Here is a 25,652-nt window from a genome sequence, read left to right as displayed (position 1 = left end):
ATGGGAAATCATTCGAAGGTGGCACACTACCTTTAATAATGTCCTTGTACGATATATCGTTCACGGATTTAGGGGCGATCAGGTCTTCCAACAGACCGAACGTGGTAGCTCCCACTGCACTCAGAAATATCGCCCGCCGTTTCGCCACACTGTCCTCTTCCACACCACTCGCCACAAAAAAAAAATGTTCGAGGCGGCGGCTGTGCGGCGTACGCGCTAAATGACTCCACCGCTGAGTCAATCTCGGGCACCCTGCCCCCAGCCGTCATGACTCGTCGCCAATGAAACAGACGCAGTGGCGTCCCGAACTGAACTGTTTATTCCAGGCAGACACGCCCCAGCCTGGGCTCCACCGCCCGAGGCGAGGTCAGGCCACTCTGACTCCCAGTGGCGGGCGCAGGCTGACAGTGGCGGGCGCAGCGCACACGGGCGGGTCCAGGGTTCAAACTATTACAGCTTCAATCACCTTCTGGAACGCCTGTGGCAGACTCTTCAGCCCATAGGGACACCTGTATCTCATCAGTCCCTGATGGGTGATGAACGTCGTCAGTGACCTTGAATCCGGATGCAGATCCAGCTGATGGAATGCTGACTTCATGTCGAGGCTGATGAAGATGGTTGCACCCTGAAGCTGCTCCAACATGTCCTGCATGTCGGGGAGTGGATGTCCGCTGGCTTCCACCGCCTTGTTGACCTCTCGAAGATCCACACACAGCCTCAGTTTCCCGTTCCGCCGTCTGGACACCACTATGGGAGAGATCCATGGGGATGCGTCGACTGGTTCGATGACTCCAGCCTGTTGCAACTTCAACAGATGATTCCACACCTCTTCCCTCACGGCGTACGGTAGAGGTCTCAGCCGCTGCTGTACTGGGTTGACCTCCGTCTTCAGTTTCACGCTGTGCACGAACCCAGTGAGACTCGGCAGCTCCTCTGGCATCTGCTCCTGGATAGCACACACAGTCGCCCCGTAAATCACGGACAACTTCAGCTTCTCCTGCAGATCTCTGCCCAGCAGGGTCACGCCAGCGCCTACCACGTGGGTCATTCCACGATAGATCGACCAAAGCCGTACACCCTCATATTTTATTTTTTGCTTAAAATTGGTCGAATGGGTTGTTATGGGCGGGGAAGCCAGCTGTGCCAAGGACTTTTTTTTCTTCGAACAACGGTTTCCGAGATATAGCCTCGGGCAGTTCCTGGAGGTCACGCTGCAACCCTATGTTTGGCGGCTTATAACTCAGAAACTATTGGCTTTCTATGGTAAAAACTTGATATGGTTCAACTCACAATCAACCAACAAACGTTTTGGCTATCTCGGATTTTCGAATTTTGAAAATTTTGATCACGTGACATCTTGATCTTTTTTTCGAAGAGTGACCTTGATATTTTCCCAACTGAAAGTCGCAATTTTGTCTGATGACGATTAAAGCCTTATCAATTGTCATTCATATGCGACAATAAAAAAGTTGCTTTCGGCCTGCATTGACCTGAGATCAGGTCATTTTTGTGACCGGTCCAATATTACGAGCGGGAGCGACAGCGAGATCTCGAGACTAAAGCAAGATAGCGACAAGTGATAAACGATACAGGATTCACACTGATAAGGTCTACAATTTTTACTGAGGTCATTTTCAGGTCAGGTCAAAGATGACGTCACAGGGGTAAAAAGGAAGTCAAAATAGTTTTGGCTGTGCCTTTTAATCTAATAAAGAAAGAGCCGTAGAATAGGCACCAATCCGTTTGCTTTCGCCTAGCGCCAGTTCGTTTTGAATTTCGATACCGATGACCTGAGGTCAGGTCAATTTCTTGACCACCCCATTATAAGTCAATTGGGGAAAAATCAGCTCCCTTATTTTTACACTAAAACGCGTCGGAATTGCCTAATATACCATGAGAGACTCCATATGCGACTAACTTTGACTACCTTGAGACCTTTTTTGCTCTTGGTCAACTGTGACGTTGCTCTTGGGTCATGTGACGTCATAAAAGGTCACCAAATGTTTTTTTTTTTGCTGATAACTCCTTACAGGTTTGAGATACAGCCGCGCGGTTAGGCTCATTGTGTTCAGCTCGTCAAGGCCCATCGAATGATATATATGACGACCTTAAGGTCACGTGACCTAAGGTCAACTTTTGACCTTGACCTTTCGAGGTCAACATGCACATGTTTCGATGCGGATCGACGAGAGGATCACGATGGTGCTATTAGTTTGTTCCTAGCTGGGATACTTCGAAAGTTATTCGAGAAAAACTTCATATATATGTAGTAACGCCATTTAGACTTTCTTTTTCTTTTGTAGTGTGCCAGCTTTCTTGGGCCATATGGAGTTAATGACCCGGATAAGGAGAACCGGATTTTTAGAACTTATCCATACCTTCAAAACTCATGGAAACGTCTTAAATTCTTCAAATTTTGAGTACCCCAGTGCGAAATTCGCCCCGACGGGTTGTCGGTCGTACCCCAACCACATTTCACACCACTATGAACAATAAATGCACACACCAAAATCGCTATTAGCGATAGGCTCATCCAATCAAGTTTCGATAAACCCGTTCATCATCATCTCCTGCGGTTTCGAACACGCCTGTTAGGTGGCTTCTGATGCTCGTCGAGGTCGGAATTTCCAAATACGCATGGTGCGTCGGGCCGCGCGCTCTGACTTCGGCCAATAAAAATGCGCCAGCTGATCATTGTCATTTCTGCCACTTGCGTGTGGTGAAATGGGGTCATGACTTAAGAGACGGCTGTTTCATATCAATTATTTTACATAAAATCATATTTCAAACCATAAATTAATGTTCGACAGCCAAATTAAAGAAACAATACCAATACAGGCTTACAGTTTAAGTTCGACATTGTGTTGTCTACGATTAGACAGCTGATAACTCATTCCCGTACGTCGTAACTCTATAATGACCTTTGCTTATTGTCACATGTGCGCCGCATTCGCGATTGTTGCCGACGCCTGTTTGCAGGTCAGCCCACTACAGTTGTTATACATATCGAAAAACCGATAAACTTTTAGGCAAAAAAGGCACCATTCCAGGCCCATTTTTGATTTTTTTGCGATACTAGGTAAAAACAGAAGCTTCTTATCCTAGGAAAAATAAAATGGGAAATCATTGGAAGGTGGCACACTACCTTTAACACGCGCACCGACTGGGGGGGGGGGGGCGGATGTCCGCCCCCCTGAGCTTTTTCGCGAATAGCGGGAAAACCGCGGTGCTACGAAATTTGGTACGACTATTCTCTCATCAATTTTACACATAGTGTGCAAGTTTCAACCTCCTAACTTTCAAGGTCAGGTCACCAGGTCACTTTGAATGACCCAACCTCAAGTCACTTTTTTGCAACTTTGTCACCGTGCCAGAGGTACAGTAGATGTCGGAGGCCTTTGAAGGTCGCAGGATGTTATTAGGTCATCAGTAGCTACAATTTGTATATCTCGGAATTTTGATATCGGTGACCTAAGGTCAGGTCAATTTCGCGACCTCCCCATTATAAGTCAATGGGGGAAAAATCAACTCCCTGTTTTTACCACTAAAACGGGTCGGAATGGCCCCATATACCATACATGACTTCATATACGATCAACCTTCACTACCTTCAGGTCTGTTTTGCTGTTGGGCAGCTGTAAGGTCATGTGACATCATCAAAGGTCACAAAAGGTTTTTTTGCCAATAACTCCGTACAGGAACAAGATACAGCCGCGCGGATGGTCTCATTGTGTTCAGCTCGGCAAGACGCATCGAATGATATACATGATGACCTCGAGGTCACGTGACCTGAGGTCAACCTTTGACCTTGACCTTTCGAGGTCAACCTATATACCGTTCGATGCGGATTGACGAGAGGATCACGATGATGCCCTTAGTTTGTTCCTACCTTGACTAATTCAAAAGTTATTCGAGAAAAACTCTCCATATCTAGCGCCGCCATTTTGACTTTTCGACCCCTGTGACGTCATCTTTGACCTGTCCTGAAAATGACCTGTGTAAAAATTGTAGACCTTGTCCGTGCGTATCCGATGCCGTTTTCTGCTAGTCGCTATCTTGCTTCGTTCTCGAGATCTCAGGGGGGCGGTCATCCGCCCCCCCCCCCTCCCGTCGGTACTAAGTTGGCGCAGACCCCCGTCGGTGCGCGTGTTAAATGTCCGGAGTCCGGACTCCACCGATGGCGGAGCCCCTGGTCACTTTCATTGGAATAGGAAAGCCAATGAGGAATGCTAGCTTACACGCTTGTATTGCAGGAGAACGGAACGTACAGCTGCAAATTGCAATACATGCTTTTCAATAAAAAAAATAACTGACTCCGGTTAATAAAGCCACCGCTTAATAAATTCAAAACACCTTGTCACCAAGGTGGATTTATTAAGCGGATTCCATTGTAGTCGATATTTCGCGTCCTGGCCAGTACTTGGCCCGCATTAAAACACGGTGCATTAGGAGAGCACCTTACTGTTAAGTCTTCTTGGTCTTGAGAAATGACACATGGAACCGGCTACGTGTATTGACGGTCACAATATAAACAAAAGAAGGACCACAGACATGTTCGGACTCAGCCCGGCCAGAATGAATCCATCGACCTTGTTCATTCATACAAATCCAAAGTCGTAACCATGGAAACGGTAAACACGTGAAATACCATGCGGGGTCCAACACCATGGCAAATGCCAATACAATAACGTCTCCCGACTAACCAGGAAACCACACATCTCCCCCCGGGTCGACCGGTAGGTCTTCAGCTCCGGGTCGACCTGTAGCCTCCCCGGGGGCTGACGCCGTCGGCCGGTGTGCCGCGGCGCCATTGTCTCCGGCGGCTTCTCCGAGAACCGCACCGTCTTTCGAGTCTTTCATGTTGGGGCGGGCGTCCAGTCCTTGTCGTCTCTGCGGGCCAGACCTCCTCGTGTTGCGATGATTGGGCGGTAGGGGCGGATGAACCCCCTGTTACGCCACAAGATACGGCCGCTCGGGCCGAGCGCCGAGCCGAGTCCAGGATGCCTCGAGCGAACTCGTCACAGTCCGTGTTCCCAGCCACCGACGTCTTCTGCAGAAGGCGTTTGACGAGCTTGACTGCAGCCTCAGCGTGGCCGTTCGACTGTGGATAGTGGGGGCTTGAGAGCACGTGGTCGACCCCCAGCGTTTCAGGAAGTCCCTCGTGTGATGCGCAGAGAACTGTGACCCTCTGTCGCTTCTCAGAACGTTTGGCACGCCTGTGGAAGCGAAAATCTCGCGCAGGTAGCAGACGAGAGTTCGTGATGTTGCATCCCATTTGCAGGAGACTACGATTGGCCAGCCAGAGAGTCGGTCGGCGTACACGAGGAATGTCTTCCCTGCGTGCTGAAAGAAATCCGCCGATACCGACTGGAACACCCTCGTCGGCAGAGGGTCGGTCATGAGCGGCTCCTTCGGAAGGCTGGGACCTGGGTAGCCGCTCGTGACAGAGCTGGCATGATGTCACGAGGTTGTCGATTTCTTGACAGATGTTGGGCCAAAAGACGGACTGCCTGGCGCGCCACTTCGTCCGGGCCACGCCTTGATGGCTGTCGTGGAGACGGTTTAGCACTTCTCGTCGGAGACTGTGCGGAATGATCAGTCTGGCCCCGCAGACGAGGAGTCCGTCGTCCACGGATAATCGTTCGCGGACGCCCCAGTAGGGGTGAATCACGCTGGAGAGGTCCGCATTGTGATCAGGAAACCCGTGCAGGACTACATCTGTCAGCTTTTGGTAAGTCTCGTCCGTTCTGGCGGCCTCCCTGATCTTGTCTAGAATGACGTCACGAAATGGTGGACCTTCTCCGTCGTCGTCTTCGCCGTTCCTGATGTGTGCCAGCAGGACGCTGCGCGTCTGGTGTGCCACTTCGAGCTCTGCTTCTTCGTCCTCGGGACTTGGGTGGTCCACCGGTGCTCTTGATAGTGCGTCTGGGAGCTGATGCGTCTTGCCAGCTTTCCACACTGCTGTGAAGCTGTAGGACATGAGTTTTTCCCGCAGTCGCTGGAGCCTTGGGTTCTCTATCTCTGGCAGAGACTTAGTGTTCAGGATGGGAACCAGAGGTCTGTGGTCGGTGATGAGTCTGAACTCCGGCATCCCGGCCAGGTAGACGTGGCACTTGCGCACTGCCCACGTTACTGCCAGCATCTCGAGCTCCACTACAGCGTATCGTGACTCGACGTCAGTGAGAAACCTGGAGCCACACTGCACTAGCTTCCAGTCCTGACCGTGACGCTGCAGCAGCGCGTAGCCCAAACCTTTGAGTCGCGAGGCGTCTGTGTGGACTGTTGTTGGCAGTGATGGGTCGAAGTAGGCCAGGATCGGTGGCTCGATGAGCGTTGCTTTGACGGCTTCGAACGCTGCCTGGTTTACTGTAGTCCATGCCCAGTGGTTGCGGGGCCTTAGCAGGTCTCGCAGAGGCTCGGCCGTTCTGGCTGTGTCCGTTGAGAACGCTCCGAGCTGGTTCACTAGTCCCATGAAGCTTCTCAGATCGGTGAGATTCTCTGGGGTCGGGAAGTCGGCTATCGCCCGCACCTTGCACTGGTCTGCCGTGTAGCCGTCAGTACTGATGACATATCCGCAGAAGTCCAGCGTCTCGGCGGCAAACGTCACCTTCGCCGGGTTTAGGGTGATCCCGTGGCTGTCGCACCGCTGGAGGATCTGGATAACATGCTGGAGATGGTTTGAGTAGTCGTCAAATGCCAGGATGTCATCTACCACCTTGCTCGTTCTCGGCACGCCAGCTAGTGCTGTGTCTCCGCGCCGTCCGTACTCGTCACCGGACGTGCAGAGGCCCATGACGGCGCGCTTGAACCTGAAGCGCCCCCCAGGGTGTTATAAAACACGTCAGGTCTTGGTCCTCCTCTGCGATCGGGATCTGAAAGTACCCTGACTTCGCGTCCAACTTCGTGAAGAATCGGCTGCCTTGCTCGATTCCGGTGACGGCATCTTGAGGAGTGGTGACAGGATGGGCTCCACGTCGGACGAAGAGGTTGAGTTTGGTCAGATCCACGCATATCCGCACTGAAGTCTTGTCGCCGCTTCCGTCTGTCGGCGGCTTCGGTACCGGAACCATCGAGTGACACCACTCGGTCGGGTGGGACACGGGCATGATGACATCTTGTGCGATCAGATCGTCCAGCTGGCGCTTGATGTCGTCTTTCCATGCGTGCGGGATGTTTCTGGCGGCTGTCACGGCGTACGGGCGAGCATCTGGCTTTAGCTCGATCCGCATTGGGCCGCCTGCCATCTCTCGTAGTGGTGGCTGAGTGTTGAACACCATCGGGAACGCCTTCTTCAGAGCGTCTAGATGCTCCTGCCTCTGTGCTGGAGTCGGATCACCTTTCCTTGGATCCCATGTGGGGAGAGATGAGTCGCCATCCACCGCTGTGTGAGAGCGCGCCGTTACCGGCGCTGCTGTCGTGTGTCCGGTAGCGGGAGGCGACGTTCCGGTTGCTTCCGTGATGCCGTAGATCTGCTTCGGGAAGTCCGGCGAGATGATCCCCAGGGCGATGGCGTCATACCATGAGAGGAGGACTGCCTGGAGACCCGGTATGACGGTTACGGTGGTGGACGTTTGGCGCTGTCCCATTGTGAGTGTGCACTGGAGCGAGCCGGCACACTTCAACTGGTGTCCTCCAGCGGCCAGGAGCCGGTCTGCCGGCTGTGTCAGATGTGCTGTGTCGATGCCAATCCGCTCCGCTTCTCTGGAGCCGATGACAGAGACCTCGGCGCCAGTGTCTGGCGTCCACAGTAGTGATCCCTGTCCACGCTGATGACTAACCAGGAGGGAGACTTGTGGTGTTTTCTTTGCTGTGACGCCTAGGATTCGCACGCCGTTCAGGTGGGGTCCGTCAGATGTCTGGCTGTCTTCAGAGCCTGACCGCGTGTGCCTCCGCCTAGATCTCCTACAGACGGATGTGTAGTGCCCTTTGAAGCCGCATGATCGGCACGTGGTGCCTCTGGCAGGGCAGGAGGCTAGCTGCTCCTTGGTGTGCCATGGTCCGTCGCAGTAGCCGCATCGCCTGCCACGGCTGGCAGATGGGTAGTCCCGTCGGTCGTTATCATAGCCTCTCTCCCGGTTGTCCTGGCCGTGCCGTCCGTGTCGGCCTTCTCGGTACGTGTCTCGGGCGTCTGGGCCGTGACTCCGGCCGGCTCTGCTGTCCCGGCTTCGTCGCTGCCGGTAGGCGGACACGGGGCGAGCAGAACTACCCCGGATCGCTTCACTGTCCTGCGTCGCGTTTTCTCTTGCACGACAGATGTCGATCGTTTTTTGCAGTGTCAATGACGATTCGGCGAGGAGGAGTCGCACTGTTTCCTCACATCTGATGCCCGTCACGATCCTGTCTCGGAGCCGGTCGTCTGCGCAGTGGACGCAGAAGTCGCAGGACTCTGCCAGTTCCTTTAAGGCCATTACATACTCGTCGAATGGCTCGCCGTCTGCTTGCTGTCTGGTATGGAACTATTTTCTGTCGACGATGACGTTCCTTTGGCTCCTGAGGTGACTTTCCATCTTTGTTAGCAGAGTGTCGATAGGTGTGGCGTCTGTCACGTCCAGCGAGTAGCGTATTACTCGCGTCCATTCGTCGTCGAAGAGTAATAATAAGGCCGCCCGCTGTTCAGGGATGTCGAGAGAGTCGAGGCCAATGAGAAGACGGTAGCCTTTATACTTCTCACGCCATGACGAGAACTCTCTGAGGCTGGCCGAACAGACCAGACGCGGCGCTGGAGTGGCTGACGGCGGCAGGCGGGGTCTGCTGTTCGTGGTGTCCGATGTCTGGGAGTCGTCACCGTCTCCCGACGCGCTCCCTTGTCTGCCTCGTAGAGCCTGGGTGACGAGATCGGCCATCCGCTGCTCCCGCTGGTTGGCGGCCTCAGCCTGGTCCTTCAGCAGGCTGGTGAGACTGGCGATTGCAGCGGCGAATTCTTCTTTATTATGAATTACATTATGAGGCATCGTAAACCCTGCTTACTGTTCATGCACATGACGTTAAAAACACTGAACACAATATTTCTTACGCTAGTTGTTGGCTTTGCTGATAAAATGATGTCTTTAGCTGAAAATATCAAAATTTGTGATAATAAACTTTTGTTTGAGTATGACAATCATTTCACTCACCCTATATTTAATTTATTGTCGTTTTAAAGTGATATTTAACCCTCGCCGGCACAGGGGGGTTGATGCAACCCCCCCTAAGGTTTTTCGCGAATAACTCGCGTAAAAAGCGGCCGATCGCCACGAAACTTTCAGTACCCTCACATTGATCAATTTTACACCTACCCTGAAAATTTCATGACCCTGACCCAAATGACCTTCGACCTGTGACCTCTTTTCCGAGACCATGTTTGGCCGGAATCGCGATTCGGCGTAGGTATGTCGGTTCGCATTAGCCGCGCGTTTGCAAGCTTTTCGTGGTTTCAAACGTTCAAACATGTGATTTGATGTTGCTCCCATACATTAGGGTGGGTGTCAAGGTCACCTGAAGGTCATGTCAGGTCATTGACCTTTGGTGACCTCGGGTGACCTCGGTTCACTCTTTCGAGTTTTACTCGTTACTAGGCTAGTTTTTGGAGTTGAATTCGAATTTAGCAACCATTTGAACATTTACGAAGCAGTTTTGGTGCTTTCGTAACATGTTACGAAGCTGTCAGAGGCGGTTGACACGTATACGAATACCCGTCACAACCCCTACCGGTTGACCTGACCTGACCTGACCCGACCCGACCTGGTCTAAATGCTTAAAGACATCATCTCTGATCAAAACTAGCACGATATTCGTGATCAGCACCCGGAAAACCACATAGCAGCCACACTTTACGACTTTCTGACAGGTCCCGATTTTCCCGGTTTACGAGTCATTGACCTGACCTGGAAGGTCACCCGATGACCTAGGACCTTAAAATTGGGTATCATCGGCTTCGAAGCTCTAGCTCGATCAGGGGCCAAACGCGAGGGGGGTCGTATCCCCCCCCCCCCTGTGTCGTCGAAGGACGCAAAATGGCCTGTGCCGGCGAGGGTTAAGGGCAAACAAGAAAATACTCACTACTTTTTTGTTATTGACGTCACTGCAAACTCCAATAACCATTTAGATTGAAAGAGGCAATTGTGGCAATCGTGATCCTTGGTGAGTTGAGCGCAGCATGAATTATGTAAGAATCTTGGAAAAATGGTCGTGGAAAAATCAAAATAGATAAATGCTTTTGTTTCTAGGATGTTCACTAATGTTTTAATGCATTGTATGTCAGAATAGCTTGACACTTGCTCAGAGGTTGCTTCAAGCCTGCCATATCACACCCCAGAAAATATGCAAGGTAAGAAAGAAGCAAGAGTTTCAACTTGAACCTTTAGGATAATCACTGTTGGATGCTTCATCAACTCCAGGTCCATTTTCTATAACATTGATAATGAAAATACCAAGGTCTGTTGTTCTGTTCCCCAATCATGCTTCATGATTTGGCAATAGATGTCTACTGTGCTTCTATTCTTGTTCGTTGTAGCCTAGGTATTGTGTTCATGTAGGTAGGTACCTACCTACCTATCTTTCTTAACCCCTTGCAAGCTTGTGTAGCTATGCTTCATGAGCTTGAGAATCTGTAGCCATTTGCAATGTGCCAGTGTCTGTATGTTTTAACTAAAAACAACTCATTATTTGCTATTTGGCTGCCATCAAGTTGGCTGACATCAAAAGTAGGTATCCATGGCCGGCTGACGGCTGGCTACCCACAGTTTGCCACGGCTGTGGGCGGCTGTGGCTGTAGGGCGGCTAGGCTGTGGAAAATTGCAGCCGTGCAGAACTCTAGTCGGCCGATAGCCCTACGGGGCACGGTTTAATGGACCGGCTGCATAAGCACAGATACACTTCACCCCATGCTCGCCCATGAAGGACATGATTGTAGGTCTGCGACAGTCTGATAGGATGCCCCCTGTGACGCTGCGCTGCGCTCCCACAGGCGGGCAAGGAGGCCAGGAAGGACTTGCAGACCAAGCTAGCCGACATGTTGAACAACGACGAGCCGCGCGACGTGATCATCACCAACGTGCGCGAGCTCACTTCGAAGCTGCAGCTGGCCGACGCCGAGGTGGTGGCCATCGTAAGTCCGAACCGGGGCCCGCCGCCGACACGGACGCTCGGCGTCTCGCGCAATCCAGCGAGGGGAGACTGGGGTTGATTGTAACATTTTTTTTTTGTATTTTATCATCTGTTACAAATACGATTGCAGCTATTATGCTCTTTCTTTTGTTTTCAAAAACTAGGATGTTTTGTCCTTTAACCTGCGCCCCGTTGGGCTCTGCCGAGCAACGCGCCCTGTTGGGGGGGGGGGCAATTTGCCCCCCCCCCCCTAAGATCTCGAGAATCACGCAACCTAGCGACATGCGGCAAACGGTGTTGGATAGCCTTATTAGGGAACTACCTTGCGACCCAATTTTATTGACCTAGGTCAAACCGATGACGTCACAGGTCAGGTCAAAGGTCGAATTTTCACCGTTTACAGGCATTTCAAGAAATGCGTTGTAAAATCGAGTAAAATGCGTTTCATTGAAAATCATCGATGGGGAAATGTTCTTCAAACACATATTTTGCTATTTGAGGTCACTGATACCAGGTCAGGTCACAGGTCAGGTCAGGTAGAGCTGTCGCTGGCGCGTCGAGCAGAGCCGGCAGCGGCCGGCAGTGCAGACGGTGTGACGTCATCAGAGGGTGTGACGTCACCAGAGTGAGTGGCGTCATCAGTGGGGCGCGGTGTGTCCTCGACAGACTGGATCTGTGCCGGAAAATCCCGCCGCGGCCGAGCGTCGCTGCAGCCTACCTCAAACGCGGCGAACCGTTACGCGGGTGGACTGGTGATTGTCGCTCAAATACCGTTTAAATTGCGTTCAAATGTGGTAAGTAGCAGCTACCGAAAATAGTGATAATGATACCCAAAAAACAGCATACAGACCGCTTACAACAAGAAATATTGGACGGTAAACTTTAATCCGCGCCACTTTCGCCTCCTGCAGCACCGAATTTCCGGCTGCAAGAAAACGAAGTATGCTTCAGTAGGTGACGTCACACAGGCGGTGACGCAGTGGTGTGGGCGGGACTAACGGGCGACGAAGTCCTCACTGTGCATGGGTGCTGCAGCATATTTCATTTTGGCTTCGCAGCCGAACAGCCCTCGGGTCTGCGTGGGCGGCCCGCCCGCAGCGGCAGCAGCGCGCGCCGGCCGCGACCGCCGAGCGCCCGCCGGGTTGGGCCGCGGGGCGCGCATCACGCGACTTTGACCGGCGGTACGCTGACAGCCGGTTCAGCGATGCGGTCGGCGCGCGGAGGTCAGAGCAAGTAGCGCGGGCGTTTTCCGACGCACAACAAATGTCTACGGCTTTCTTGAGGTCGAGTTCTGGATCCTCCAACAGCCGTTTCACTGTTTCTTCATCTCGCAGGCCGCACACGATCTTATCACGTAAACGTGAGTCGTAACAATGCGTGCAAAAGTCACAAAACGTTGCGAGTTCCTTCGTATCGCACAAAAACTCATCAAAGTTTTCGCCCTCCTCCTGTACACGGGCGTTCAAGGCTCGACGGTCCACCAGGACACTGCCTTGTTTTCGGAGGTGGCTCTCCATTGCGTCCACCACCTCGGAGAGGGGAGAATCGTCCGTGACGCTGAGGCCGTAACGCAGCACCCGGTGCCAGTCCTAGTCGAGGAGGCTTAGGAGAGCGGCTCGCTGGGCAGTAACGGGTAGTGATGACGCGCCGGTGAGAAGCATATAGCCATCCAGCTTCTCCCTCAAAACGGCGAAGTCACGCAGCGAAGTAGATGATGACAGATGCGGCGCCGGTGTCGCGGCAGCCGGCAGCCGCACAGGCGGGCCGGCCGCCGTGGGCCGGGTCGCGGGGAGGCTTCGTCCCCGGCGACAAGAGCAGCCGGCTGTCGATCAGCAACTAGCCGCTCCACGAGCTGACCGAGACGCTCCTCGCGCTGCGCCGACAGCTCGGCCTGCTGCAGGAGCAGCTGGGTCAGCTTATCAATGTCACTCATCACGTATTACTGTTCACTGCACTTTATACTCCGCACACATAACCACTAACCGACCGCGCCATGTTTAGTTGTTGTTTATCGGTTCGAAATGGAAATATATAAATGGATTAAAGCGATTTATTAGCTGCGATACGTTAAGCCGAAAGAGATACACAAAACGTAAATAAGTATGGCGAGCGCCAGCCCACGTCCCGTGCGCCAGTCACGCCGCTTGGCGCGCACGGTCAGCTGGCGCCGGCAGGGGCGCTCACAGGCACCTGGCACAGTGGGGTCGCAGAGGCGGTCCAAGTAGGGGGCCTTGGGGGGGGGGGGGGTCTACAGGGTTGGGCAGATAAATTGGGACAAAATACATATTTGCATTTAGAACGCCGTAGCTTAGAAATTTGTAAACATAGGCATTTCAAATTTGGATCACATATTGTCACACCAATTTTACACATTTTCACCAAATATGGTCACCGTGGTCCACATGCATCAGTCCTTATCGGTGCCTGGACTGGCCGCACGCGCGGCAAGATCTTCCGTCTGAAATGGCTCGTAATTGTAGCCAACTGGCACTGCTGAGGCTCACCACAGTCACATGGGGACGTTCGTTAGACTCACCCGCAAAAACGCCCCAGCAACCAGAACTTGTGTGGGCTGAGGTTTACTGAGGAAGGGGGCATTTTCCCTCGGGTACAGTTTGCGGGATCCTCCGTTTCAGGAGATTTTGTATTTAATTTACTCTATGCCGGGGAGCTGACTCCTCGAAGAGCATCACTCCATGCAGGATGTTGCCTTCTTTCATCTTGTTGATTCGAACTGCCGGAATGATGGTTAGGTACCCTGTAATGGCGAACCCCCTCCCGATTCCGTAAAATAAGGGGGTCCCACGTGACCGTCAGAAGTCACCGGGTGGAATGCCATCACCGATGTCTGCTGCATGCTTTTTGGAACTAAGATCACGTCTTCTGGGCTGGTTGCGATGTTACATGGTGTTTGCGGTTGTTCATATGCTCGGTTATGGGGATACCATCGTCGAAAAAGACCTGCACGTGCTTGCTCGCTTCTCCAAGCCCTTTAAGAGGAAACAATCTTTTTAACGTCACAGCTGCTTCAACATCTATGTTGACAGGTTGATATGCATCAATGCATAAGAGTGCATGTTTGAGGTGCTGGTATATCGCTTTCTCATTGCGCGGCTACCTTCGTTGTAAGCTCGCGCCACTGTTTTCGCGAGGATCCTCTGATTTAACTTAATTTTGCCTTTTAGCCCCCCTGGAAAACCGGGGGAGCGGCCGGTGTCAATGCAATAGGTATGTAAGGATGAATCAATATCATCTCTTCCTCCAACGTTTACGTCTGTTCGATAAACACTACTTTCAGCCATTTGATGGAGCATAATTAAAGTATTGGCACGCATGTGGGCGCGGACTAAGTTGATAGTGGCTTGCTTAAGCCCACGTTCTGTGACCAGCCGACTCAAATTTACAACACAACCTGCATATCATGGAAACGTATTCATTAGCCTATATTTGTGTTCAAAAATTATCTTTATCACTCAAAAAATAGTCGTTTTAGAGGAAGTTGAAATTTGTCCCAATTTATCTGCCCAACCCTGTATACACAAACACAACAGGGCTAAAATCCAAAAATTTCTAAAATCCGAGACTGCAGTTTTATAGCCCTGCTAATTATACACCTTTTATGTCTATAACATTTTCTGGATCTTTAAAGCTGTAGGCCTGACAGCTCTTCCCGCGACACATTTTTTTTTGTCGAAAATGGCAGAAATGACGTTACTCCGACATCATTAGTGGCCAACCTATCATAGCCTTTGGAAAAAATGGTCACAATGTGTAAAAGCTATTCCCGGGAGGGTACTGGAAGTTTGGTGACGATCGGCGCAGCGTTTCTGGAGATATATCGAAAAAACTTAAGGGAGGGGGGGATGCTCTCCCACCGCTTGGAAGGCTAAGGATTCAGGTCCACCGGTGACCGCTGAGGCCAGGTCAAGTGGCCCAAGGCATGGGTTCGGTTTTTGATATATAAATTCGCGAAAATGGCCGCGAGCCGCGATTTTGGCATCATGTTCGCTTCGCTCAGGCGCGTCGAATGGTTTACTTTTTGTTCGGGCGAGTTCAGTTTAAGGTGTTGACCTTGTGTCGAGGCCAGGTCAGAGACACCAGGTCACGACGTTTGTAGAATGAAATCATATCGGAATCATGCTAGTCGGCAAGTCTTCCCAAGTCCACTGGTGACTTTCCAGACTCGCTGGCTCAATTGGATTGGGAGTTATCGACGAAAAACTCTTATTGACCCTAGTGACGTCATAAATGACGTCACGCAAGCTCAACAATGCAAAATGGATGCATCGAACCTTGCAAGTAATGCATGAAATCACGATTCCGTGTACTTGAGGGAGCTTGAGATCGTTTCCGGCGCCAAAATAGCAGTTTTCATTTCTCTCCATTGACTTGAGTTTTAAAATGGTGAGGTCACGTGACCGACCGGACTTCATTTGACCTTTAGGAAAAATCCGAGATACACAAGTTGAGACCTCTGGAGGACACTAGGTCCCGTAAGTTTCATCTCCCTCATAGGTCAGTGACCTGGCCTGAAAATGCGATTGGTGACACAAGATTTGGATTGAAACAAATGTGAGGTATTATCCAAGGTTTCAGATCTCTATCGCCGTCGTATTTGGAGCTATCGCGAAAAAACTAGGGGGCGGCACTGCCCCCCCCCCCTTTCGGCCGGCCAGGGTGCATTGTAGCATATTGCACTTTCAGAATATCTAAAACATTTCTCTTAACCCGCGCGGGGCTGGGGGGGGGGTAAATTTTACCCCCCCTCGCGAATTTTTGCGATATCTCAAAAACGGCGGCGCGCAGCGCCGCCAAACTTTCAGTACCTTTTCTTACATCAATTTGACACCTTCCCTGAAAATTTGAGCGAAATCCGTCGGAAAATTTTTGAGAAATTGACGTTTTAGTGACGTCATGTTCGCCATTTTCGCCTCAAAAACGGCAAAAGTTCAAACGCCGCTAACATCTTCATTTTTAAAGGAATCAAGACGTAACAAAAAAGGTTATACGTAATTTTACTTTGTCTATCAAATGGCTATCTCGGTTTTTTGAAAATTTTGGATTTTGGCCTAAATTTTTTCAAAAAACTGATTTTTTTGGGAAAATCATTATAAAATCCAAAATTTTGAGTCTATCGAAAAAACCGGAATATATGTCAGAGAAGTGGTCTATGTGCACCTACATACCAAATTTTAGAAGAATCGGTTCAAAAATGTGGGAGTTATTCAAAATTTTATGACGTCACGACACACAAAATTTTTGAAAAATGACTTTTTTGGAAGTTCTAGACCTCGTACGGAAACAAAAATAGCACCATTCGATTTGCCGTGAAAAACTGCATCAGATAGACACCTTTTTAGGCCTTAACAACCAACTTCAAAATTTGACCTCACTTGACCTGACCTTGACCTGACCTGGACCTGAAATTCATCCAGAGGTGGTCCATATCACTTATTGAGTGTGCCTATTGAATTCTATGAGTAAAATGACCCATAAAACATGTGTCGCACATGCCCTTTTCTATATTTTGTTTTTGGTGACCTGACCTGACCTGACCTGACCTTGACCTTGACCTCTGAATGATATTGTATGCAACTAACATTGTCTTGGTAGCCTAAGAACACGTTTTGGGCGATCAGTCTCAGTCCATGACTCCATTCTTCGGCAACTACGGTGCAAGGTCGATACTGTAGAAACTTGCAATTTGTACCCTTGACCTGACCTTGACCTTGACCTCAAACTTTAAATTAAGTACATGTTTTTAGTAGTTCGTGATGAGAGCTTTCGATTGGCGTTTGAATTTTCCAAATCGGACCATTAGTTCGGGAGATAACAGGGGGGGGTAAAATTTACCCCCCCCCCAGCCCCGCGCGTTCGGCTGGAGACCCCAGCCCCGCGCGGGTTAAGTTACTGATCTGTAAGATTGTTGGTGTCCGGGGTAAGCTGGCTAATACACTTGCATTTTCCCGCATCTAATATAGGTACAGTCCACAGCAGAAGTAATGTGTGGTTTCAGTCATGGGTATGTTCTGCTTCTGAAGCCTAGGAACGATTAGTCAGACTGCAACGAGACTTAAAATGTAGCTTACATGTATCTTCACCCTTGCAGCTACAACTCTATTTATTGACGTCTTCTTTTCAATCAGTCCGCATTTAAAAATCGTCGGTCAAAGCCATCCGTTGAGATTGGTAAAACCACACATTACTTTAGCGGTGGGCTGTACCTCAGATGCGACTTTAACTATATCCGGCGTGTTCAACAGCGTATACCTAAACTTTAAAACAGGACATCGCACTTCCTGCAAATAAAGACACTTTTTTGTGGATGTGTGTTTTTTTTTAGAATTCTTCCATGAACACTTCGGCTTCCTGGTAGTTTTGAATCAGGCCGGTAGGCGGCGTTGCACTCGCCCAGGCCGACCGTTGCACAGTGATGCAAATGGGGTCCACGAGTGGCCATAAATACCGAAAAGGCCCAAATTTCAAGTTCACCTAATCGATAAATCGTAATATGGCCAGTCAGGCAAATGTTTGGGGTGTCGAAAAAATATAATTTTCATATTTTTTGTCAAAACCGGCCTCGTGTATGATTGTCAGAAGTCGTGACATTTTCTATGTCGTAAAATGACTGTCAGATACCCGCAAGTTCAAAGGCCGCTAGCGTGCGTTCATTTCGTACAAATGGCAAAAATTATGCATGGCAATGATCCCCAAAGTCTGCTGCTTCTAATGCAGGGTCACAAAAGCCGTATCTTTTTTGGTTTGGCGTTGATCTAACTATTTGTCATCATGTTGCAATCGCAGTTTTTTACTAAAAGATATTTGCTTTCGTTTCACCTACAGCAGTTTACACATTGTGTGCCCGTTAGTGCACCATACCACAGCATTCCCTAATCATTTCTGAGCCGCACTGTGAAAGCCTGTCCCGTAGCTCAGTTGGTAGAGCATCGGACTCCCGGTAGTGAGAGCCCGGGTTCGAGACGCTCCGGCGCTCGATATTTGAGACTCCTGACGGGGATGGTCTGCGGTTGGTGGGAGCAGCCGCAGCCAGTTGAAGTCAGTTGAGTGGGACAGGCCGTGTCCGGCTTTGAAGGGCACGTTAAACTTTGGCATCTAAATTCTCCCGTTACCCGGAATTGTGCGATCGGACGGTAGGGGTCGGGGTCTACGCAACAAGCTCTGCTTAGCGTGGGCTCCGGCTCTGTCAATCCGTCCATTCAAACATTCGAGCTAAATTTATAAAAAAAAAGAATTAAGGCGCTAGCACAGGGCTGACCGGCGTTACTAAAGTTTTCGTCCGTTGGGGTCAGGTGCCGCGGTGGGCGGGCGGCCGCGCCGCGGGCGGGCGGCCACAGCGGGGGTTCGCTGGTGCATCCCTCTCTTGTTCCTAAATGAAGTGTCCCAGCGCCTCGCAACAAAATCCAACGGATTGCCCTTGACAAGATCTCGCGAGTGAGCATATTACTTTTGACTTAAGGTCAATATTTGACCTACTTATAGCAGGTCAAAGTCAAACGTCTGTCGAAATTGCAATCCGCGGTGAAAGCAATCCGCCCCGACCGCGGCACCCGACCGCGCCGGACAAAAACTTCAATAGCGCTGGTCTGCCCTGTGCTAGCGCCTTAATTCTTTCACGGTGTGGCTCAGAAATGATTAGGGAATGCTATGGTATGGTGCACTAACGGGCACACACTGTGTTAGCTCTGCTGTAGATGAAACGAAAGCAAATATTTTTCACTAAAAATTGTCATTGAAACATGATGACAGATGATTAGATCACCGCCAAACCAAAAGAGATGCGGCTTTTTGTGACCCAGCATGAGAAGCAGCAGGCTTTAGGGATCATTGCCATGTATAATTTTTGTAGTTTGTATTAAATGAACGCACGCTAACGGCGTTTGAACTTGCAAGTATCCGACAGTCATTTTACGGCATAGAAAATGTCAGGACTTCTGACAATCATACACGAGGCTGGTTTTGAAAAAAAAAAAAAAAACATGAAAGCTACGTGATTTCAGATGATGCACCAAACATTTCTTTGGTTAGCCATATCGCGATTTACTCGGTTTGGTAAACTTGACTTTTTGTGTGTTTGTGTGCGTGTTCGATTTGTGGGAGGCGTGTGGTGTGGTGGTGGTGTGCCGTATCGCTGACGCTCGCTGGCCGGACAGGTGTGGCCCACAGTCATGTCCGTCGTGGAGTGGAATAAGAAGGAGGAGCTGATCGTCGACCAGGCCATTCGCCACCTGCGCGAGTACGTGCCGCTATTCAAGCAGTACACGGACAACTCGTCCCGCGCCCAGATGACGCTCATTCTGAAGGCACAAGAGTACTGCTACGAGAACATGAACCTGATGAAGACTTTCAGCAAGATCGTCATTCTCTTTTATAAGGGTCAGTTTTAAACTGCTGAGTCCGTGGCTCTGGCGGGGAGGGCTACTGGTGGTCGCTATTAGGTACAGGTCACCGCTTAACCCTATTAGTGGCAGGGGGGGGGGGGTGTTTTTATCCACCCCTCAGGTTTTTCGGGAATATCTCCGAAACCGCTGAAGCTGCGATGCTGAAATTTTCTGACTTTTCCTAAAACTAAATTGGGCACATTCCCTGAAAATTTCAAGTTCATAACTTTACCAGGGGCGGCTCCAGAGCACTGGGAATTGGGGGGTCCTATTCGTGAAGCGAGTCATTTGGGCGAAGATCACGATGCTGCACCAGTTTTACGAACAGTGAATGAAAGGTATCATGTGATAACATATACAGTTATTGTGCATCCTCTTTTGACACGTTTTTGCTATAATAATAGGCGGATCCAGGCGTCCAAAAGGGGGGGGGTTATGTTTTACCTCCCAACATAGGTGCCCTGACACCGCCTATGCATGACCAATACAATTGTAGTCGTTCTCTCATAAGAAAATTGTAACATAACAAGACCATTACCACCATTTTTAGAAACAGTACCAACAAAAACCTTATTTACTATACTTTTTGTGTACCCCCAATCTCAATGGTCTGTATCCGCCTATGATTTTTGAAAATGCATTTTTTGGGATCCATGTGAATTCCTGGTTCATTCTCTATCGATCGGCAAAAGTTGCGTTAAGATTGGTTCAGAAACCTGGCCGTGATAAACAGTCTAAAATGTATCTGCAATTTGCCCGTTTTTTACCCCCCTCTACCCCCCCCCCCCTATTGACATTTTTTAATTTTTATTTTTTAGAAATGTAGATCACGTTGAGCGAAATCGAATGCCGTTTGAATTTTGAAAATCGGCCCGTTAGATCTCGAGATATCAAGGGGGGGTCGTAAACAGCCCCCCCCCCTGTCACTAATAGGGGGTAGCCAGGAGCCTGCCACTAATAGGGTTAATTAACCCTCGCGGGCCCGGGGGAGGCGTTTCTCGGCCCCCCCCCCCTTACGAATATTTGCGATAGCTCCCGAACGCTTAGGGATGGAAAGCGAAACTTTCAGTACCTTTTCTCCCATCAATTTGACATCTTCTGAAGTAAAAAAATTTGGCTCTAGCCCCTTGATGACGTCACAGGGTCGCTTTTTCTAGACCCGTGCACGGCAAACTTCAGCGTCACAGACACGAACTTCGAATAGCTGCTAAAAATAGAGTTTTAGAGATAAAGACAAATTACGAGCACGGTTGTGTAGCGTTTGACCTCGAGAAAAATAGACAAAAAATTGGTGACCTGAGGCCAGAGGTCAGGTCAACGACCACCCCGAAATGTGGTTTTAGTTTTTTCGCAAATAACTTCGACAAAAATGGCCCTAGAGCTACGGCAATGGTACCATCGCATTCGCCTTGTCAAGCCGCGTTGAATGATATATATTTTGTTTGGAAAAGTTCAAGTTTTATGTTGACCTCATGTGACCTCGAATGACCTTTGGTTGACCTTTACACATGAAAGGTCGTTTATGATGGATTCGTACCCGCTGATCACGAATCTGGCATCTATTTTCCTTTAATCCTTCACTTAGAGCCTCCGGATGGCAAAATTGTCTTCTTTTTCATTACTAATTCGAATCAGTGAAATAGCCTCTAGCAAGGATACTCTTCTGTGACCTTGACCTTTGAGCAGCATTGTATCGTAAGATGAGCCACAAATAGGGATCTGATAAGCCTCAAAACATTTCAAAACATCTTGGAAGTTAGCATGCAAGATGTACGAAAAAGTGCAAAGTTTGAGGTCAATTTTGAGCATGACCTTGACCTTGACCTTTGTTTTGGAACACATTTTCGGAATCCTCATATTCTCTTCTTTTGTTTGACACCCAATTTTGGCGGTTTTATGCATCCTGCTGTCCTCTAGAACGCTTACTTTGAGATCACTACACAGTACACATTTGCCGGTTTTTTGCCTTTGACCTTGACTTCTGACCTTGAAGATTGACCTGAGGTCAAAAATTTTAGGTGCTTGAGAATCGTCTCGTAAGGACCTTTCGTTTGGTATCGCTTTTGTTTCCGTAGCGCCCTTATTTACGGAGTTAGACAGTGGGCGAAAAACGCCCCCCCCGGGCTGCGGTGGTTGGGATTGCCCCACATTGCCACAAAAGACGGTAAATACCTTTTGAAAATACCCATCTTCAATTTTAGTGTTTTCTAGACTAAAATTTTGCGAGAAACCCGATGGTGTGGTCCCGAGATCTGAAAAATTTCCGTTTTGGAGATAGCACTTATTTTTTTGAAAAATAAATATTCGTCAGGCATAATAGTCAAATAAATTGAAAATATAATGAGTTAATTTTTGTATAACAACACTAGAGTGTGTCGACCATGAATTACAGATATATTTTAGCTGAGATGATACTATATCTGCGCAAACATGTACATGAACTAGTACATTAACCCTCGCCCGCACATGCCATTTTCCCATCCTAGAACGCACATGGGGTTGCCACCCCCGCGCCATTTCGTTCCTGTTGGAGATAGAGCTTAGCGGTAAAGACCAAAAAGATTCTTTGGGAAGAGACCAATCCAATGATACTCAGTTTTACCTTCTCAGGTCAGTCATTGACCTTCCAGGTCAGGTCAAACTAAAAAATGTTGCTGTTTTGGGTCACCGTTGGATATCAAGTGCGCTGCTTATCATATACCGATAACGATGCTGTTTTCTGGTGCCAAGCCAGCTAGAGCCTCTTTGTCACACTACCCGACCAGATTTTTGCTGCTGAGGTCATTTCAGGTCAAGTTAGGTCAAGGTCAATTATATGTGTTTGTATGTCTGTGTGTGTCTGTGTGTATACTGATGTGTGCACCGATTGTTTTTGTGTCCATATTACCATGAAATCATGATGTGAGAAGCTTTTACCAAAAATGCAGTAAAAAAAACTTCACAAAAAGTAAATTCAGCTTGGCTAAAACGCAATTATCTTAGATGACCTATGTTGACCTTGACCCTGACCTTGACACCTGTACATCGTCGAACAACATGTTACATGGTAGGTGGCAGGTTAGACTGGCAAAAAAGGCCGAAAGCAAGGTGTCAAAAGCTCACAAGGCCCATGGCAAACGCAAGATGTTGAGAATTGGCCATTTGGGTCATGACATGACCTGAAAAACAAGGTCATATCTCCGAAACCAAAAATCACAGAAACTTGAAATTTTCAGTGGACATCAAGAAAGGATAGAGGAGCAGCTATACGAAAAATCAGTCTTCTAGCTCTTAAAATGTTGAGTACAGAGCAGAAAGACTACCTGGGGGGGGGGGGTGGCAACCCCATGTGCGGGCGAGGGTTAACCCTCATCGGCCGAGAAGGGGTGGGGCGAGTGCCGCCTCATAGGTTTTTCGCGATAGCTCAAAAGACGCTGAGGATAGACAGCTGAAACTTGGCATAACTTATCTTTTATTCAAGCTGGATCGTTTGACACCAACCGCGTTTTCAGGTCAGGTCAGGTCACTGATCTATGACGTCATAAATGAGCCTCTGCGAGTTCCTCAGATGTTGCAAATTTGCAAAGCCCTCAGTGCCAGAGGAACTTTCATGCAGGAAGATGAAACTTTCAGGGCCTTCAGAAGTCTCACAACTTGTATATCTCGGATTTAACCTAAATGTCACATGAGGTCAGGTCGGTCACATGACCTCACCATTATAAGTCAATGGGGGAAATATGAACGCTGTTATTTTGGCGCCGGAAATGATCTAAAACTCTCCCAAGCACATGGAATCGTGGTTTCATGATCGGACCGTACAAGGAGTGCATGAAACCACGAGTTCATGTGCTTGGGACAGATTTAGATCATTTCCGGCGCCAAAATTACAGTCTTCATATTCCCCCATTGACTTACAGTGGTGAGGTCACGTAACCGAACTGACCTCATGTGACCTTTGGGAAAAATCTGAGATATGCAATTTGTGAGACCTATGGAGGATACTACGTCCTGTAAGTTTCATCTTCCTGTGAAAGTTCCTCTGCCACTGAGGGCGTTGCAAAGTTGCAACATCTGAGGACCTCGCAGAGGCTCATTTATGACGTCATAGGTCAGTGACTTGACCTGACCTGAAAGGGCGGTTGGTGTAAAAAAAAATCAGCTTAAATAAAAGATTAGGTATGCCAAGTCAACTGTCTATCCTCAGCGCGTTTTGAGCTATCGCGAAAAACCCTATGAGGTGGCACCAGCCCCACCCCTTCTCGGCCGGCGAGGGTTAAAACCCTCGCCGGCCGAGGGGGGCGGGTGCCGCCCCCCCCCCCATAGGTTTTTTCGCGATAGCTCCGAACACGCTGGCGATAGAGAGCTGAAACTTGGCATACGTGACCTTTGATTCAAGCCGGATCTTTTGACACCAACCGCATTTTTGGGTCAGGTCAGGTCACTGACCTATGACGTCATAAGTGAACCTCTGCACGGTCTTCAGATGTCGCAACTTCGCAACGCCCTCCCTGCCAGAGGAGATGTGACAGGGAAATGAAACTTGCAGGATCTAGTATCCATTATGAGTCTCACAACTTGTATATCTCGGATTTTTCCTAGAGGTCATATGAGGTCAGGTCATTTTCGGGACCTCACCATTATAAGTCAATGGGGAAAAATGAAAACTGCTATTCTGGCGCCGGGAACGATCTCCAACTATTGCAAGCACACAGAATCGTGATTTGATGCACTCCTTGCAAGGTTAGATGCGTCACTTTTGCAATGTTGACCTTGCGTGACGTCATTTATGACGTCATCGAGGTCATATTAGTTTTTCGTCAATAACTCTTGATCAAATTGAGCTAGCGAGTCGGGAAAGCCACCAATGGACTCAGGAAGGCCTGCCGAATCGAGTGATATGCGACATGACCTCTTTCGACCAACTTCGTGATTTGGAGGTGCTGACCTGACCTTGACCTGAGGTCAACACCCCAAGTTGACCTGACCCGAACAAAAAGTATATCATTCGACGCGCCTGAGCGAGGCGAACACGATGCTGCCAAAATCGCGGCTCTGCGGCCGTTTTTTGTGAAATTATTCACCAAAAACTGAACCGTACCCTGGGGCACTTGACCTGACCTCAGAGGTCACCGGTTGACCTAGGACCTTAAAATCGGGCACCAATCTCTGCGTCTCGTAACGGCGCACACGCTCGTTTTTTCCGCGACGCGCTAGCTTCACCAGGGGCGAAACGGCGAAGGGGGGTGGTACCCCCCCCCCCCCCCTCAGCCGACGCGTATGTAGAAAACCAATAGGTCCGGCGAGGGTTAATGTACTAGTTTATGTACATGTATGAGCAGATTTAGTATCATCGCAGATAAAAAATATTTATCACTAATTTATGTTCGACACATTTTTATGTTGTTACAAATATTCACTGGTTATATTTTCAATTTATTTGACTTTTATGCATGACGAATATTTACTTTTCAAAAAAATGTGCTATCTCCAAAATGGAATTTTTCAGATTTAGGGGACCACACCATCGGATTCCTCGCAAAATTTTGGTTCAGAAAACACTAATATTGGAGATGGGTGTTTTCAAAAGTTATTTACCGTCTGTTGGGGCAATGTGCCCCCGGGCCCGGCCGGGTTAATGTGTGGTCCCGGGCTTCTAAAAAGTTAGAAAAGGTCTACAATTTTTACTAAGGTCATTTTCAGGTCAGGTCAAAGATGACGTCACAGGGGTCAAAAAAGTCCAAATGGCGGCGCTAGATATGGAGAGTTTTTCTCGAATAACTTTCAAATTGGTCGAGCTAGGAACAAACAAAGGGCACCATCGTGATCCTCTCGTCAATCCGCATCGAACCATACCTATATGTATATATGTTGACCCCGAAAGGTCAAGGTGAAAGGTTGACCTCAGGTCACGTGACCTCGAGGTAATCATGTATATCATTCGATGCGCATTGACTAGCTGAACACAATGAGACCATCCACGTGGCTGTATCTTGTTCCTGTAAGGAGTTACTGGCAAAAAAAAACATTTGGTGACCTTTGATGACGTCACATAACCTTACAGCTGCCCAACAGCAAAACAGGCCTCAAGGTAGTGAAGGTTGATCGTATATGAAGTCATGCATGGTAAATGGGGCCCTTCTGACGCGTTTTAGTGGAACAAAAAAAGCAGGGAGTTGATTTTTCCCGCAT

General features: G+C 49.1%; 1 protein-coding gene across 2 annotated transcripts in view; it reads left to right on the top strand.

Moving 5' to 3' along the window:
• LOC122386984 (protein krasavietz-like) overlaps positions 1–25,652 on the top strand; it is a 123,764-nt gene that overhangs the window by 78,813 nt on the left and 19,299 nt on the right. For both annotated transcript variants that reach the window (XM_043376761.1, XM_043376763.1), the window contains exons 8-9: positions 10,946–11,086; positions 19,257–19,479. In XM_043376761.1, the coding sequence (XP_043232696.1) occupies positions 10,946–11,086; positions 19,257–19,479 (364 nt within the window). The remainder of the gene's footprint in view (positions 1–10,945; positions 11,087–19,256; positions 19,480–25,652) is intronic.

The sequence above is a fragment of the Amphibalanus amphitrite genome, unplaced genomic scaffold (genome assembly GCF_019059575.1).
Source record: "Amphibalanus amphitrite isolate SeventyFive unplaced genomic scaffold, NRLGWU_Aamphi_draft 000269F_arrow, whole genome shotgun sequence".
NCBI lineage: Eukaryota > Metazoa > Arthropoda > Thecostraca > Balanomorpha > Balanidae > Amphibalanus > Amphibalanus amphitrite.
The sequence above is the reverse complement of the archived record's forward strand: the minus strand, read 5'-3'. Positions and strand labels throughout refer to the sequence as shown.